A 17,449-nucleotide genomic window follows, 5' to 3' on the forward strand; every position below is an offset into this window, starting at 1 on the left:
TGGAAAGGTTTCTTTGCGTGTGTGTGTTTTACATTAACAATTCAAACCTTGTCTACTATTGAAGCCTATCGTAGCAGGAGACAGAGCAATTCCATCCCAAGGGATAGAAAATGAGATAGGGATAGACTACTTTTTACCACTAGTCTATCCCTAGAGCAGTGTTGGCATTCCTCATAGTTCTTAGGTAAAACCCTAAAGCAGGCAAAAATAAAAGGGGAGGAGCACAAGCCAAGGTCACCTGTAAACTGCCATTGTGTAAATGCTTTATAGTACAATCTAATTACATGATCAAATAGACTCAGATACAAAAGCTAACATTTCTCTACAACAGATGTGGAGCACTGTGTACTACTCGGTGTAGTCAAGTGCAAGTCACTTATATGAAAGTTTACATGGTAAACAATCCGTCATACATTCTAACACAGGAAGAATATAGACTTTTTGTAATTAACGGTTTTATCTGCTAATTGCACTTAAGGCTATGCTGCTGGTTTAAAAGAAGGGTGTATACAGAAGAGTGCTCACAATAAGGAGAATGTAAAACATTGTACAAGAAACCTACATCAATAAAGATTCAACACTGGAAAAAATTACTAGAAGCTATAGGTATGTAAATCAGGAAAATGTACTATATTTGCTAAACAGTAAGATCATGCAATTAAGACTAGCATGATGCACAGGTACAAAGGGGAAGAGTGACAGTTGCAGATGCAAACTTAATGTGGGCATTTCCTGATGTGGTCACTTAGCTGTACAACTTTGTTTCCCGTAACGTAACTTTTTCCGGGATTGTATTAGTTTGATTACAATGCCTTTTAGTAGAAAATATAAAGTTTAAAAGACCAAGAGCACAATCCCTAGCAGAAGCCTTCAATGCCATGTTGATGTGTATTGAAATATTAGAGTTTTCAATATTAGGGCGACTTGGAGTCTGTATTTAATGGAAATGGCAGAGCACCAAGGTGATGTGTTCACAGTGATTAGTGTTGCTACGAAGGGGGCAGCTGTATTTTATACTCGATGTTTTTACTAGAGTGTGGCCATAACTGAGCCTTGAGGTGTCAAATGCATGGGTCACTATTGCCATTCTGTGCCTTCATCCCAACTGTGGCCTTCTGAACAGCCATAAATGAGATTGGGCTTTTTTTTTTTTTTTAAATTTATTAAAATAGCCATTGCTATTTAGGTATCCTGAAGGACCGGGAGGCTGCAGGTGCCCTCAATAAAGGGCAATGTTACAGAGAAAGCGAGCTCTTCAACTGCTTCCCTCTTCCTACCAGGAACACCGTTTTTCTTGATTCAGCTTTAGTCACCATTGAACTACCACTCACAGCAGTAACACTACACAACCATTTAGGAGGTAAGGATACCACAGCCAATTAGTCAGTGAGGGAATTTAGAAGAAGACAGAGTGGACAAGTTATCCAAGTCAGAACTTGGCTGCATGTCTGCCGAACACCGTGTCTTCAGATGTGCCATGACATGGTAATGGCCAAACATGGCTGGGAGTGGAGTTTTAAAACATATTCATAATAGGGCTCCTCTATGTAGCTATGGGATTAACCTGCTTGCTTGCATTTTTATATAATCTTTTCTTATAGTTTAAGTATTTGGTTTATTGTAATAGGTTTAGAGAGTTATATTAAAGTAAGTTTGATAGTAATGCAAGGAACCTACAGGCCATATTCTGTATGTTGAGCTAAGGCAAAGTTAGTATATCTATGCCTGGGATCTTTCACCTAGATAGATAGATAGATAATGGTAGAATGGCATAGGGGGTTTCCAAGTCTGTATCCTCAAACTTAACAGGTACACCACAAGGAAAAAAACGAAATAACCGGGAGAACAAAAATAACGTGAGTGTATGATCCAATGTCATTAATATGTATGTACATGTCATCAATACATACGAACATACTAGCCTATGGAGTAAGTGAACCCTAACATTTTTGTGGGTGAGAAATGAAGTTTGGGCATAGGAGGAGGGTTCAGACACCTGTGCCCTATAAAAGAGGGCCTTGCTAGAGAGCCTGTACTTGTTTTTCTTAAAACTTTCTAAGTTCCATGGGGACTAGGCTAAGCTTGGTTTCCCTATGCTTTTGTTCTTAGTTTTGTGTATTAGGTTTTGATTTTAAATTTAAGGTAGTTTAGTAAACTCTAAGCTAGCTTCAATAGCTCTTGGCTCTAGCTTCTTCTAAGCTTTGCACCTCTCACTGAAGAATTGAGGAACCTGAACGGCCTGAGGCGAGGCTGGTCCTGTGTCTCTCAACACCAAGTTATCAAGGAAGGGTATGAGTATATTCACCAAAGCTTTGTAGCATATAATACCATCTATATCTTTTGAATAGCAGTAATACAAATGTAACTTTGTAACTCTGATTATTTTACTATTTAATTACTGTTTCATTTATCTTAATAAAAAGTCTTTAAGGCTGTATCTGTCTCAGTATGAGCTTCCTGTCCTTTGTAAATTCTGTGGAGCCCCATTCAGGACAAGAACCTTTTTATCTTCTGATCAGACAGACTGGCGAGCCTAAAACCCACACTATCCAAAGTGATATTATTAACCTCCTAAATCAGGCAACATCTAGTAGCATTGTCCCCCGACCAGACTGGGATGCTTTAATACTTAATGAGTAGAAGAAGAAATGGTTTCAGTAGGTGATGCTCTAACACTACTTTCTGCAGCACCTGTGTGTTCCTTGGAGGTCTCCCATACAAGTACCAAGCTGACCCAGTGTGATGTTGGCATAAGATGGTAAAGGCTGCCAACAATATTGCGTGGTGTGTTAAACATCTGCTGAAGATTGGTAACACCCAGATTTGCTTGGTTTGACTGGCTTGTTTGCAAGACAGAGAGACTTTCAATACGCTCTATTTTGGCCTAGCTATTCCCAGTAAAGGGGAGTTTTACCACTGATTTCAATGAGAACAGAGGTAGGGCAATGCTGTAAGCTTCTGAGAACCCTCCCTTCCCTTCCAGCACCCTGTAAAATATTAAAAGTTAGTATGAGTTTATGATAAGCGCATGCAAACCAGAATAAAATTTAATATTTATTAGAATTTCTTCTGGTAACAGCACTCAACATCTTAACAAACCAAGTTGTGAAGTTTTAAAAAATCTAGGATTACAAAAAAAGTTAAAATAAGTTGTTCCTTGTATTTAATGGCAACAAAGGGAATTCTCTATTTAAAAAAACTGCCATATAAAGAGTAGTATTTTAAGAAATAGTGTGATTACCATGATATGTTATTTGCAGAATGGATACACAGTATATGAATGCCAAACTGAACGGAACAGAAGTGCAGAAAGTACCACACTCTTTGAAGCTCTGGACAGGTGGTTCGAAGTAAGGGGGAGACTTCCTAGTGAAATAACTTAAGATACCACACAATGGACAAAACACAAGGTAGAGTACAGAGACATTACATGACACCCTCATTACAGCACCCCCTCAAGTCTGGTTATACAGTAAATATGAAACTTAGTAAAGTGCATCTTTTAAAGACTTGTCTAGTGAAATAGCATTTTCAGATATAAAACACTTAACACAAGACGTGCAAGAACAGTTAAAATCATAGTGTAAGTTTTTAAAAACTACTTTTTAAACTTTTGATTCACTAAAGAATAAAGGTGTCAGCTACAGTAGTGTTCACATTATTCTTCAATCAGATGCATCCTCATGTGCTTTTGTTACTTGGCAAATCTTTAGATATGGAGCAGGGCAAAATAAATGCAGTCGAAGCAAATGCTGCTTCTCTCAATGTAATACAATTCCGCCATGGCAGCGCAGCCACATGCAGCACAACCATAGTTAGATTTTGGGAAGCTTTGGTGCACTAACGATGGGATTAGTCTCCTGCAAGTACCTCCGCCCCGCGCTCTTGTAATCGTAGGTGCAGGTGTGAGTCTCTGCATAGCGATGAGTTGCACAGAAGTTGTTTCCACACCTGAAGAATGAAGAACACAAAACGTTAGGACTCACCTTCCGAGAGCCTGTTTCTCTGACACACTCAGAAGGTGCCCTTTCCCTCCTTTTTCGAGTTACTGCTCCTCCTCCTTCCCACCCCCCATTACTGGGTCACCACTGCAGCTCTCTTCCATGGGGAGACAAGGAAAAGACTGCTTTGGGTATGAGCTGGCAGAAAGGTACCCAGCATTGCTCTGGCACTTAACGCCAATCATTCCAGCTTTATAGAACCATCCCAGAATGTGAGCAGGTGAAATTCAGGAGTTTGATCATCTTATCAAATGACTTCAGCCAACACAGGGCTTCTCTGTGTTCTTCTCTGAAGTCAGAACACAGGCTCAGCCCAACAGTGCTAGTTTCTGCTTTGACATAGTGCCCCTTTCTTTCAGGGAACCCAAATCATTAGACAGGTACTCCATGAGCCGGGGGGGGGGAGCGGGGGGGAGAGGAGAAGAGGAGGGGAAGGGGCAGAAATCAACCAACCATTATTTACCTCTTAAAATCTAGCCACAAATACCATTCCATCACAGACTGTGATGAACATGGAGGCACAACTACAATTCTGCTACATGAGACAAACATTGCCTTTCCCCTGACAGCAGCAGCAGATATGAGTTAAGAAAAGGGAATGTTTTTGCCTTAGAATTTGACAGCTTGACTAGCTAAAATTCCTAGCATGACAAAAGGAAAAAGGGCAGACTACAGTCTGCTGCTTGGGGAAAAAGGACTAAAGGTGTCTTCACAGCAGTTAGCTCGAGTTGGAACGTGAGCATTACCCTTACTTGACTCCTGTCCCCACACACAAATCTCTAGTTTGAGTAAAGTCAGCAGGAGGTAGCTAGCCCGTCAAGACACCCTGACATAAGCTCTCCCCAGCCACTGCTTGTGGCCCTTTGCCAAGGCAGTGGAAGTGTAACAGCCTGTCAAAACTAATGTAAAGTCCTAAGTACTTATTTCAGGAGGTTTCTGAGTTTGCGTCTGATAGTAATGTGTTCAGCTTTAAGACCTGATTAGGCTATACGCCTACTCTATTTAGTTAACTGGGTTCATTGTAGAATGTTCCTGTAGAATTTTATGCTGATGTATTGATTTTATAGGTCGATTCCCTGGGTCTATAATTGGAAGTTCTCTTGTGTAATTACATTCCATACTTGGTTGTCATTCCGTTGTAAGAGGAACATTTGGATCTTTGTAGGTTCTCAGGAGTGGCAGACCCTGTTGCTGGGTTACAGATTTCCCCCATTTTGGGGGGGGGGGGGGCTGCACAACATTACACTTTCAGGCTCAAGCAGACCACTTAATCCAGGGGGTGGCCAACCTGTGGCTCCGGAGCCACATGCAGCTTTTCAGAAGTTAATATGTGGCTCCTTGAATAGGCACTGACTCCTGGGCTGGAGCTACAGGCGCCAACTTTCCAATGTGATGGGGGGTGCTCACTGATCAACCCCTGGCTCTGCCACAGATCCTGCCCCCACTCTACCCATTCCTGCCCCCTTCTCTGAGCCTGCAGTGCCCTCGCTCCTCCCCCTCCATAGCCTCCTATATGCCACGAAACAGCTGATGGGGAGGGAGCGGGAGGTGCTGATCAGCTGGTCTGCCAGTGAGTGGGAAGCGCTGGGAGCGGGGGGGGAGAAGGGGTTAATGGGGGACTGCTGACATACTACTGTGGCTCTTTGGCAATGTACATTGGTAAATTCTGGCTCCATCTAAGGCTCAGATTGGCTACCCCTGACTTAATCTAATTCTACAGGAGTCTCAAGATATTCCCTCAATATAGAAACGTGTAACTTCCAAAATCTTTACAAAGCCAACAGTGTTCAGAGAATCAGTTAGGAGGTAGTGCCTCATCCTTCTGTCAGTCCCCAGTGCCAGCAGCTGCAACTGAGATTTTCTGCCTCACTGAGAAAAGTTAGGTGAAAAATCCACACCCCTGACCGATCTAGCTTTGCCAACCCAATCCCCACTGTAGGCACAGCTATGCTGACAGAAGCATGCTTCCATTGACCTCGCTACTGTTGTTCAGGGAGCTGGTGTTCCTACACTGTTGGAAAAACCCCTTTTGCCGGTGCAGGCTGCAGCTACACTATGGGGTTATGCTGGCATACCTATGGCTCTCTAGCTATGCTAGCATAGTCTCTGTGGTGTAGACATACCCTTACATTAGCCTGATCTGGTGCAGGTGTTTCCTAGGGTTTCTCTTAAGACAACTTGAGGCTACTCAGGAACTAGAGTCTAAAGAACAGATTCTCCTGGAGCCAAGTTTGATATTTTGGCTGACAGAACTTCTTAATGGGAAGACAGAATGGAGGTGGGGAAGCCCAAAATTGAGATGCTATCATTGTATTAGGGCAGAGCTTCTCAAACTGTGGGTGGTCTGTGTGCTCCATTCAGATGGTCCACAGATAGTTCCCTCTAAGGTGTGTGCCTGGGCGGCCGCACATGAAAGAATGAAGGGCCACCCACCTAATTAGTGGAGCTGCACAGGCATGGCTCCACTAATTAGGTGCCTGGACCCTAGAGAAGATGCACATGTAAGGTGAGATAGTTGCCTTGTGGAGGGAATAGGTGGAGGGGGCAGTGGGGTGAGAAGAGAGGGTGGGGGGAATTGGGGACGTGCAGGGTTGCGGTGGCCAGAGAATGAGGCGACTTTCCCCAGCTCCAGGGCTGCGGCTGCTGGGGAGCGATGACCCTCCTTCCCAGCCTCAGCTCTGTGGCTGCCGCGGCGGGAGAGACCCCCCCACCCCTTCCCAGCCCCAGCTCAGGGGTTGCCGTGGCAGGGGAGAGAGGGCACATCCATTGCATTAGAAAGGTAAGACTATTGATATTAAAATGTGAGTTGTGTGTTTTTATTTGTAGAATAAAAAAATGTTAATTATTAAGGTTTTTTTATATAGTGTTTTTATCCAAAGTGCTTTACAATAGTTAGCTAACGGTACAAACAACATTTGGAAAGATCATTAAGTGGTCCACCAAGACCCTCAGCAATTTTCAAGTGGTCCGCGGGAAAAAAAAGTTTGAGAACCACTGTATTAGGGAGTTAAAGTTACAATTCTTTTAGAAGACCTAATACAGGACAACTCTAATAAATGGGGGGAATTGGGGGGTGGGGGGAAAAAAAAAAATCACACTTTGGGAAAATGACTCAAGTTCTATATGCCAGTATTTCTCCCTTGACACCCAGTGAAGGTTCTTTTGGATTTACTGTCAATTTCTTAAATTCTTTGGCTGCTTTAACTGTTTAATATGAAGCCTGATTTGAGAGAGCATGACTGAATGCAAGATACATGGATGAAAAAAGGTAAAATTTTATCTAAAGACAAAAACATCCATAGCTTTACTGATGTGGCTAAGGCCACCCAGACTCATTTGCCTTCCAATCTTTCTTACTTGGAATGGAAATAAAGCAGAGAAACCCAGTCAAATAATGGCTCATAGATAAGGTAGCTTATTTTTATGATTTGGATTACACCAATGCTCTTTTGGCACGTCCTGCATCAAATCCTCCGATTTTTACATTATGAGGAAGTTGCCTCGGAAACTAACATTGTTAGTTCTAGTACTGAATTTTTGATATTTTCTTCTGCTAATTCCCCGCCCCCCACCCCGTTCTTTTTTTGTGACATATGCACCATTATCACCTTGACCATATCTATTTGCTTTGATTTAGCACATGGATTAATGGTAAAATTTGAGAGGGAATAAGTTTAACACATTTTTCTTTTTTCCTCAGTATGTTTAGATCACACAAAACAAACAAGGAGAGCCCAACCACCATTTTAAACTTTAGTGCTTTATCTTTCCCCACCTTTAGATTGTCTGACTTCATGGAAGCTAATTAAAAATGGAGGATAAATGGAAGAATGTTCAGTGGCGACTGCTGTTTTACACAAAATAGAACACATTTAAAAACCATACGTTGCTGAATACAAAGTAATAAAGAGGTGTTGCTAGCTAGCTGTTTTGGCTTACCCCAGTGTCGAATGTAACCCTAGAAGTCAGAGACACAAGTTGGGGAGGTAATATCTTTTATCGGACCAACTTCTGATGGTGAGAGAAACAAGCTTTCGAGCTTACACAGAGCTCTTCAAGCGACCTCAAGAAGAGCTGTGTTTAAGCTCAAAAGCTCGTTCCTCTCCCCAACAGAAGTTGGGGAGGTAATATTTTTTATTGGACCAACTTGTCGCTCTAAATCCTGGGACTGACAGCTATAACACCTCTGCATACAACTTTGAAGTCAATGGCAGATTTACACAGAAGTACCAACCAAAGCAGCGTATTCTCCAAATTGCTACAAATATATGTTCTTAAGTTTCTCTCACTGATGATGGAATCTTAGACAAGTTCTTCTCACACTTGTCTGTATTCTCCCTACCATCATGCTCTCTTGGCTACACCTAGCGAGCCAAAGTCTCCTGTGAGCCCAGATCTCTTGACTGCAAGGGCACAGGATGGATACCCCAAGAACAGAGAATACATTCTCTATTTGAACCTCAGTTAAGTCATGAACAATTCTCTCAACTTGTTCTGAACACTAGTTGCCTTGTGGTTTACCCAGCTTTAGAATTACTGTACTTTTCAACACACACACACACACACACACACACACACACACCCTTTTGTCTGATCACAGCCACACATTTTAACCACTTGTTATATACTCCGCCTACCTGCATTCATAGCTGGTTGCCAATCCAGTTTTCTTGCCACAGAGAAAGCAGTGCTTTGTAGTTTTCTTTTTTGTTTGCACTGAACCATTCACAGGTGGGAGATGGGTTGCTTCACCTGCTTTCAAAGGTAAAACACGTAATGAACAGATTTTATAGTTACATTTGCTGTTGAACACTTGTATTTCAAGAGATGATATTCAACTAGTCCCACAGCCAGAGAACATACTTTGCCTTTACATAACACCTTTCAAATCGGGCTCCAGTCTGTTTTAAAAGCATCAGTTAAGCCTCACAGCATCTTAGAAAAGTGGAAGTAGGCTATGGGTCCTGACAGACAAGAGAGGTTAAGCAACTGGTCTAAGTTCACATTAATGAAGGGCAGAACCAAGCAGTGAAGCTCCAAGCCTGTCTCCCTGATGCATGTGTATGTTTGTGTATGTTTTTATTTTGTGACTGGAACAGAATGCCTTGACCACTGGTGACTTTCCAGTGGAATCAGTGGACCATTAGGATGTACCCAGTATATAGCATATGCAGCAGCAAGTAAACTCAGAGATGTCTGCCCTTTAAATATCATAATATAACAGGTGTCTGGATATGTTAAGTTAACATTTTAAAGTTTTGCAGACATATTGCAAGGTAACAGGAAAAGTAGGCATGAAATGACAAGATACTCATTTTCCCCTTCACCAGAGAGATTTGAACACTTTAGTCAGTCACCTTGTCCACGCACACTTACTGTATGATGCCATGTGGCAAGTGATGGTTAGCAATCAGGAGAGGAAAATACCAACCTATACAGAGGATTATAAATGCATTTCTGCTGCATCCATCACCATCGTATCTGGATGCTCACAGCACAAGCCATCACATAAGTACTTTACGTACATCACAGCTTAGTTTCTAATAGCCAGTCCTTTTCAGATGCAACTGGCAGTGGACCAAATTCAGCCCTAAGCTAAGCTGACATAGCTCCCAGTGCGTGAGTGGGAGTTGTGCCTGCTTACACAAGGGCTGAGTTTGTCCCACTGAAGCAATGGCTGCTTGGCATGGAAGACTTATTTCTAGATCTAGCTAGTCCACACTATCAGTTTCATCCTCTAAAACTGTGCTCAATTTACTGGGCTCCATTTTGGGGAGCGGTTCTGTCCCCAGACACTTATCAACGGGTTTCAGTTAGCCCAGTTTGGGAATGGTGTTGAGAGCAGTATATAATGTTAAGGGTTTATACAACAGGGTGGATTTAAAAATATTTTTCCTACTGTGGACCATACTGATTCATAGATCCCAAGGCCAGAAGGGCCACTGTGATCATCTAGTCTGACCTCCTATATAGCACAGGCCAGAGAACTGCCCCAAAATAACTCAAAAAAGAGAGCGCCTCATGGACAAATGCCCTCCCATCTGCAATGAAATAATATCCTTGCTGCTTGTTCAGCAGCTGGAAATGAGAGAAGCCAACACCATGTGACTATTCAGCCCTCCATGGACCATCAGTTATTTGCAGAGTACAGTTTGGGAACTGCCTTTTTCACTAGTGTCTTGCTCTTTCCAAGGCGATTAACCTGGCTGACAAATTTACTGTAACATCAGCCACTGAAGAGTGAAGTCTGCAGCACAACACACTGCAGGAGACCATTAGCAATTCGTTTCCTAGGAAATCTCACAAGGCTCTGCACAGTGCAACACCAGCCTCTCCGCTTCTCAGAGGTCTGGAACTGTTTGCAAGACATGCTGTTTATTGGCGTAACAGTGGTTTTCAACCTTTTTTTCATTTGCAGACCCCTACAAAATTTCAAATGGAGGTGCGGACCCCTTTGGAAATCTGAGTTTGTCTGCGAACCCCCAGGGCTCTACGGACCACAGGCTGAAAACAACTGGCATACCGTGCACCAGGCTAGACCCTGTGCTGGTGTAAATTGGCATAAATAGCTCTAGTTAAGACAGTGTTGCTAGTTTATAGCTCCTGAGCACCTGGTTCACCATGCTGTGCCACAAATGGTTGAAAAATAAATGCCTGGTAATAACTTTGACACTGACAGTCTCTGATAAGCCTGCTTAGATCTGATCTTCCAAGTGCATTCAATTGCATTTCATCTGATTATTCAAATGCTGCCACTTTGAACCACTTAAAATGCTTCAAAGCAGATGAAGGAGAACACTGTGTAAGAGCCTATTAAATATACCCAAGCAGTTTGCAAACAATCTTGTTTGCAGAGTTAAAAGACAAACATATCAGAAGTCAAGCTACTTGGCAACCAATAATAGCTGGAGATTACAATACAGTACACAGCTCATATGATGGATGTTCCAAGAGTTACAGAGTCAGCTAGTGTTCTCACAAAGTTATATGACCTACATGTACAAAGTCTACCATGTACCCCTCCCTCCCGCCCCAACTAAAGAAAACCTGATATATTTTATTTGTAAGGCCCTTCCAGTCAAATACATTGTTCTGGCACAGATAACAGCACCAAGAGCGGTGCCATAGAAAAGAACAAATAAGCTTTGACAGTGCAAGCGCTATGGCAAGCATGTATATACATCCATGTAGTAAGTCCAGATGGAGGAGAAACCTTAATATCCCACTTACCCTTATCGGCTGTACACGATCGCAGAGGAGAAGGGAAGAAAACAGTACCAAGTCCTACAAAATACTCACCCCCCCAACTCATTTTTTGGAGTGGACTACATAAGCAATAGCTTCCTTGACCCTGGTGAGTACCATTATAGCGCACACATACCCCCTTTGGACTGGAGATGGGAGCTAAGGACTCAGCTGGACATTAATGTAGCTTTGGATTAACCAACAACGCCACCAGCAGTGGAAGGAAGACAGTGTCCACTGCCTCTGCCAATAGGTCATCAACAGTTGTAACTGTGAAAGTCATATGATTCCCTTTTGAGGAACAAGATCTTCTAGTTGATTCATCACAAATATATCTTAAGATCTTAGATCTTATTGCTCATCACTTTTTCCAACGTTATGCTAGGTGGAGGAAAAGTCTGTAGGACAACTGTGAACGGTGTGAAGCAAAAGAGGAAAAGAATCAATCATGCTCAACTGATTTCTTAACTCTTAAGTAAACAAGAATCATTGCTATTGTGAGTTCCTTGGACTTGCATGTAGGTTTGGGGATTGCCTGCAGGCTCTGAAAGTTAGAAAAACTAGAGATACTCTATCCAACCCCAACACAGCAGTCCTAACTTCCTAAGATGTCTTGCCTGTACCAGAAACCTATGCAAGGCTTGAAGCCAGTAGAGGCCTTCCCAAGAACCTGCTATTGAAAAATGTTTAAGAGTTTTTAAAAGATGAATTTACTGAGCCAACACAAAAATAACTATTAAAGCTAGTCTGAAAACAAAATGAACACACTGATACTTTCCTTGAATAAGGAATTAAATATAGCCAAGAAGCTTATCTCCAGGACTGTGAGAAAGAATGGTATTCATCACTGAAGGGCTTACTCTGCAACACACTCCCTGAGATGCATAAATGACTCTTTAAGGAAAAAGGTTCACAGAGACAACAGATCTGGTGAGGTCTTATCAGGCCGTGTGCTGGAGCAATCATTGCTTAAAGCAACAGTAGCTAGTAGCAGTATCCTTCTACCTCTGTCCCCAACAAATAGCTAGACTTGTTTCAGACGGCAGAGCTACTTACATACACTGAACTAGACCAGGTGCACACTGTTCTTGTTCTCTAACAATGGAACTACACAAATTGTTCAGAGAAACATCTGTTTACATACAACTGAGTTTTAATCACACACCAATGACCGTTTAACATTCAGATTATCAAAATATACTAATATTCAAAATGGAACCAAAAATAAGAACGTTACTCATGGGAACTTCTCCAGAGATAAATACTCCCCTTAAAGAATATCTAATGCTCTTCGATATCCAAATATAAGACACTTGCAAGTTACAATAATATTCTGAACACTAACATTTTACCACAATACCTACAACTGTACTTGCATGTAAAAAACAGTATACACATGTAAAAGGTTCTGAATCATTTACAAGTACAGTGCATTAAAATTAGTCCTGCTCACTTGAAATTCTTTTGCAAGTGTTAAGAGTATATTAACTCTAAATGAAGTGTGCATCAACTAAGCTATTCTTAAAACTATCTTTAGGCAAACACACATTATATAAATCATTGGCAGTGTTAAGCAGAAAGGCTACAATTTAAATACAAAATACTGCAATAAACGAATCTTAATAAAAAAGTGGGATAAAACAAAAGCAAACAGGCAATTTTTTTTTTTTTTTTTAAGAGCAGGTCTACACTACCAACTTACATTGGTTTAACCATATCGCTCAGGGGTGTGAAAAAGCCATACCCCTGAGCAACATAGTTATACCAACCTAACCCCCAGTGTAGTCAGCGTTATGCTTCTCCCGTTGACATGGCTACCACCTCTCGGGAAGGTGGATTAACTATGCCGACGGGAGAAGCTCTCCTGTCGGCATAGTAGCCTCTTTGCTGAAGCGCTTTAGTGGCCCCACTGCAGCGTTTTAAGTGTAAACTTGCCCTAAGAAAAGTGAGTATTGGCAAGGAAAACATGGCAGCCAGGCATTAGGAAGCATACAGGAATAAGATGGCAGCAACAGGTAAGAGCTTATTTTATTAAATTAGAAATATAGATCAACATTTTCAAGCTTGGATCCCCGAAGTCAGGCGTCTAAATCCATATCTAGACATTAAACATGTGGCTTGATTTTCAGTAGTTACTGGACATTCACAGCTCCCCACTAACACAAGTAGTGTGATGTTTGCTCCAATGACAAACCAAACTCGGGACCTTATCTGTAACCCTCAACTCCCACCCTGCCCTCGCCTGCTCCATGTTTCCTATTGCAAGGTCTTTCAGGACCCAGTCCTGCACACATAAGAGTAACTTCACTATGTGAGTAGTCCCACTGACTTTAATAGGTGCATAATTGTTTGCAGGATCAGCCCCTTTACATGATAAACTCTTCAGTGCAGAGAACATGTGTATTTTTGTGGACGATACAGAACACTTTGGCGCTTAGTGAACAACGAAAATAATGCAGCTAAAACACAGTTTTAGTACCACCTCCATGTTCTTATATAGCACTGATGGAAAGTGCTTTAAAAAGGACGGCATCATCATTACCCCCATTTTACAGATGGGGAAACTGAGGCACATAGAGGTACATGGCTTGCCCAAGGTTATCCAACAGGGCAGTGACAGAGTCAGGAATACTCTCCTGAGTCCCAAATTCTACCCAAGGCCAGAATGAGATCCATGTATGAAAGTACAACTCAAAAAATTCAGGTTTAATACCATTCTGTAAAAATCTAATACAAAGAAAGTGTTTCAAAGCTTTATGCCCTACAAAGGTATAATTCTTGCTCTTTGCATGTTTGATAACTGGGAAGAGACTTAAACAGTCAACTTCAGCTCTTTAGACAAATTCACATTACTTACCTACTCTTTTCCCTGTAGCTGCAACATTTCCATTCATTCCAAGCCCATGGGCAGACTAAAAACAAGAATATTTTAAGTGGAATTACTGACAGATGGTAAACAAATAAAAGATTAAGCAATTTCATATCAGCTTGTCTGAAGCTCATGTTGTATCAGTCAATATACGTATGAAGAGAGCTATGAAGTATTTTGTATATGAAGTTCAAGTTAACATGGAACAAACCTTGTTTAAAATGACTGCGATTTAATAGTCTTTCCGTACTTTATACGGCATATTAGAAATGTGGTACAGCATATTAAAAAAGTCTGTGGTTAGGCACATACAGTGTCAGTTACAAGGTAGCCTTTAAAATGGCTCACAATCAGGGAATAGCTGGAGGACATTTCTACACATACAGTATTTATCCAGCAGAGTTACAAGTAGTAAAGGAGTTTACATTCTGAACCAAAAGTACTTTAACATTACTGTAAATCTGTAGGAAAATTGCCTCTAGAAACCCATTAGCTAAACATGCAATCAAGGTGCCAAAGAAATCGAAAAAACAGTCTGTTTGAACTATTGATGGCGTGAGATGAGATTTATAGTCCCCCAGCTTGAAAAATAGGCATTTTTTGGCAGTCTTTACTAGAGACTATAGTAAAACCCCAATTGTTCAGGAAATACTGGTACTTACTAGGAAGTATTCAGCAGCTTCATCTGGGGGAGAGGCTTTCCTAAAGCTTTCTTCCTGAAAACACTGGAGGTTCGTAGGGAGTGCAATACCAGAAGTCCGAAACCTGCCTGTCCCGCAGGAATTCTGTAAACTTTCCCTGCTTGTGCTTCGGGCCAGCGAAGCTAGAAATTCTAAGTTATTTACAGAACCCACAGGTTCTTTGGATGCCTTGTTTGCCACCTCTGTGATGTCCCTAGCCTCCATTTTAGAAATGATATCGGGTCTTTTGCCAGGCGAGTCTACCTTCACACCACGAAATCTTGTAGTCCTTGGAAAAGAGGAGTCTGCTATATTGCGGACCTCCAAAGATCGGAGCAGATTTGGGGAGGCAGCAGGTCTCAAGTTTCCGACCTCAAAGCATTTGGGTTGTGTCTGTGGTTTCAGAGAACTGTGATGTGCCATTTGGGCTGAATACCGAAGAGGTGACAAGAGTGTGTTCTTCTGAGGACTTAGTTCACGAGTGTTGAGAAGTCCAGCCTCCATTGTTGTAGCGCTCAGGATTTTTGTAATGGGTTTGCTATGCTGTTCTACAGCTTTAGACTCGTCATCCCCATCAGACAGTCCAAGCTCTGGGTTTACCTTCCCTATTCCATATAATTCACTATACTGTTCAGCAGTGTTTGCTTCTGCTAACAAAGCAAAAGCATCTGTTTCAGGTAGAAGCTTGTCTTCTGTTGCACACAGTTCTACGTTTGTTAGATGTGGATACAAGAGAGGATCGTCCTCATTTGTGGATGTCACATTTTCTAAAGCTTTTTCTGAATTTATAGGCAGCGATGGGACAGGGGGAAGGAAGTTATTTGTAGGTAGTTTTGCATTTTCTAGTTCAACACGAGATATTTTCGGTGGTAGTCGAATGCTATTAACTGACTGAGACCGGGAGGTGCTCTCCCAGTTGTCATCTTCCTTAAGAAAGTCACTAGTAATGGATGGCATTGTTCTACCAGCAGTGGCCAAAGTAGCCAAAGCTGAAAGTGCATTCTGGGAAGACTCCGAGGGATATGAATTCCCAGGAGGAGGTAGGCAGGACTGTCCAATGTGGGGGAGTACTCTTAAAAACCGGTGACGAGCAGCTGCTGCTGAACTGCTAGATGGTCGAGGAGCTATAGGTGGACGAGGTTTCACCTTGACAGTCTTCTTAGGCTATTTCAAAGGGGAAAAAAAGACATTAATTGCATTACAATAGCATCTAGAGAATCCAACTGACACTAGGTCCCCATTGTGCTAGGGGCTGTATGTACACATAGTAAGAGATTGACCCTGCACAGAAGATAAAGGGGACTGACACAGAGACTAAAGTGACATACCTAAGTTCTACAGCAGAGGTGGGAACTGAACCCAGCCTAGTGCCTCAGTCTCTTGTTCATACTTTTTCTAATTAAAAAGGCATCGATACTTTTCAGCAGCTAATCATCTTGCTTACTGATTAAGGAAAGTGGGTGAGGTAATATCTTTTATTGGATCAACTTCTGTTGGTGGAAGGACAAGTTTTCAAGCTACACATTCTGTGTAACTCAAAAGCTTGTCCAATTCACCAACGGAAGTTGGTCCAATAAAAGATATTACCTCACCCACCTTGTGTCTCTCATATCCTGGGACTGACACCACTTGCTTATTGACTGTACTTATGAACACCATAGCATTACTACAAAACAGCAGAATTAAGTATTAAATAGCCTTATGTTAGTGAAGCATTAAAAGGTGAAACAATCCATGATACAGCACTGAATTTTTTGAATGCTGAGGCAGTGGGTCCAGATTAAACTATTATTTGCATAATCAAAGACCACTTGCGCCTCAGCCCACCATGTAACAAAATGAATACCAAAAGATATGCCTTTATGCCTACATTATCCAAGAGCACAACCAGAATGTATTTAATCAGCACTCTAGAAAGACCTGCAATGGGAAGACATGAACCATTTTATTGTGGGGGTACTGAGATCACAACCTCACCTTTTTACTGAGATTCATGTTCTCCATCTTTGCCTTGAGCAGTTTCATTTTATTCATAGTAATCGAGTTCTCAATAATCTGTTGGCCAGAAGGAGATGCCTCTGTTTCTTCGTCGTCATCTGTGTATAAGTTATAAACTGAACCACCACTGAAAAGAGAAAAAAAATAAAGCTTTTGTGTTTTCACACACTATAATCAAGGTACTTATCCAAAAACTATCAATGTAGCGTACACACACACACACACACACACACACACACACAACTAGAAAGACAAAGCCAGTAGTCCATCCGTTGACAAAGCATTATATGAACTGTATGAAAGGATATATCAAAAGTAATTTTCTTAGGTGAAAACAAGAATTCCTTGATGTTCACACCATGAAATGATAATGATGAGATTAGAATATAGCCAAGCTACTGGGAAATTATTGTACTGTATGCAGTTGTTTTGCACCCACTATATATTTTCCCTTAAGAGTCAACATCCAGTTCCATTAGTGTCTCCTGCTGGCATGGCCAAAGCTGTTAATTGTGTGACTCAGACAACAGGCTGATCATTTTTCCCATTAATTAGACACCGTCATGTATGGGAAGTCCAAATTTCTATCCATCCCAAGGGGTGCTTTCACCATAAATGAAAATGGAAGGGTCACCCACGTGGATTTGACATTCTAG

General features: G+C 41.6%; 1 protein-coding gene across 2 annotated transcripts; it reads right to left on the bottom strand.

Moving 5' to 3' along the window:
• Positions 1-3,041: 3,041 nt before the first annotated feature.
• On the bottom strand, positions 3,042-17,410 carry LOC135972196 (AN1-type zinc finger protein 4-like). 2 transcript variants are annotated; one of them, XM_065553342.1, is made up of 5 exons: positions 16,773-17,410; positions 14,778-15,959; positions 14,104-14,158; positions 8,639-8,753; positions 3,042-3,951 (listed from the first exon to the last, which is right to left on the bottom strand). In XM_065553342.1, exons 1-5 carry the CDS (start codon positions 16,827-16,829, stop codon positions 3,816-3,818), a joined length of 1,545 nt encoding a protein of 514 aa, XP_065409414.1. In that variant the 5' UTR covers positions 16,830-17,410; the 3' UTR covers positions 3,042-3,815. The 2 variants fall into 2 exon arrangements, with proteins under 2 accessions (XP_065409414.1, XP_065409413.1); XM_065553341.1 differs by having other exon boundaries at positions 8,639-8,756.
• Positions 17,411-17,449: the final 39 nt, after the last annotated feature.

The sequence above is a fragment of the Chrysemys picta genome, chromosome 7 (assembly GCF_011386835.1).
Source record: "Chrysemys picta bellii isolate R12L10 chromosome 7, ASM1138683v2, whole genome shotgun sequence".
Classification (NCBI taxonomy): domain Eukaryota; kingdom Metazoa; phylum Chordata; order Testudines; family Emydidae; genus Chrysemys; species Chrysemys picta.

Coding starts and splice junctions, on each gene's coding strand:
- LOC135972196 (XM_065553341.1), bottom strand. CDS start 16,829: ATGAATAAAATGAAACTGCTCAAGGCAAAGATGGAGAACATGAATCTC. Junction 14,159..14,777: donor AAGCTGCTGAATACTTCCTA/GTAAGTACCAGT, acceptor TCTTGTTTTTAG/TCTGCCCATGGGCTTGGAAT. Junction 3,952..8,638: donor GCAACCAGCTATGAATGCAG/GTAGGCGGAGTA, acceptor TTCATTCTTCAG/GTGTGGAAACAACTTCTGTG.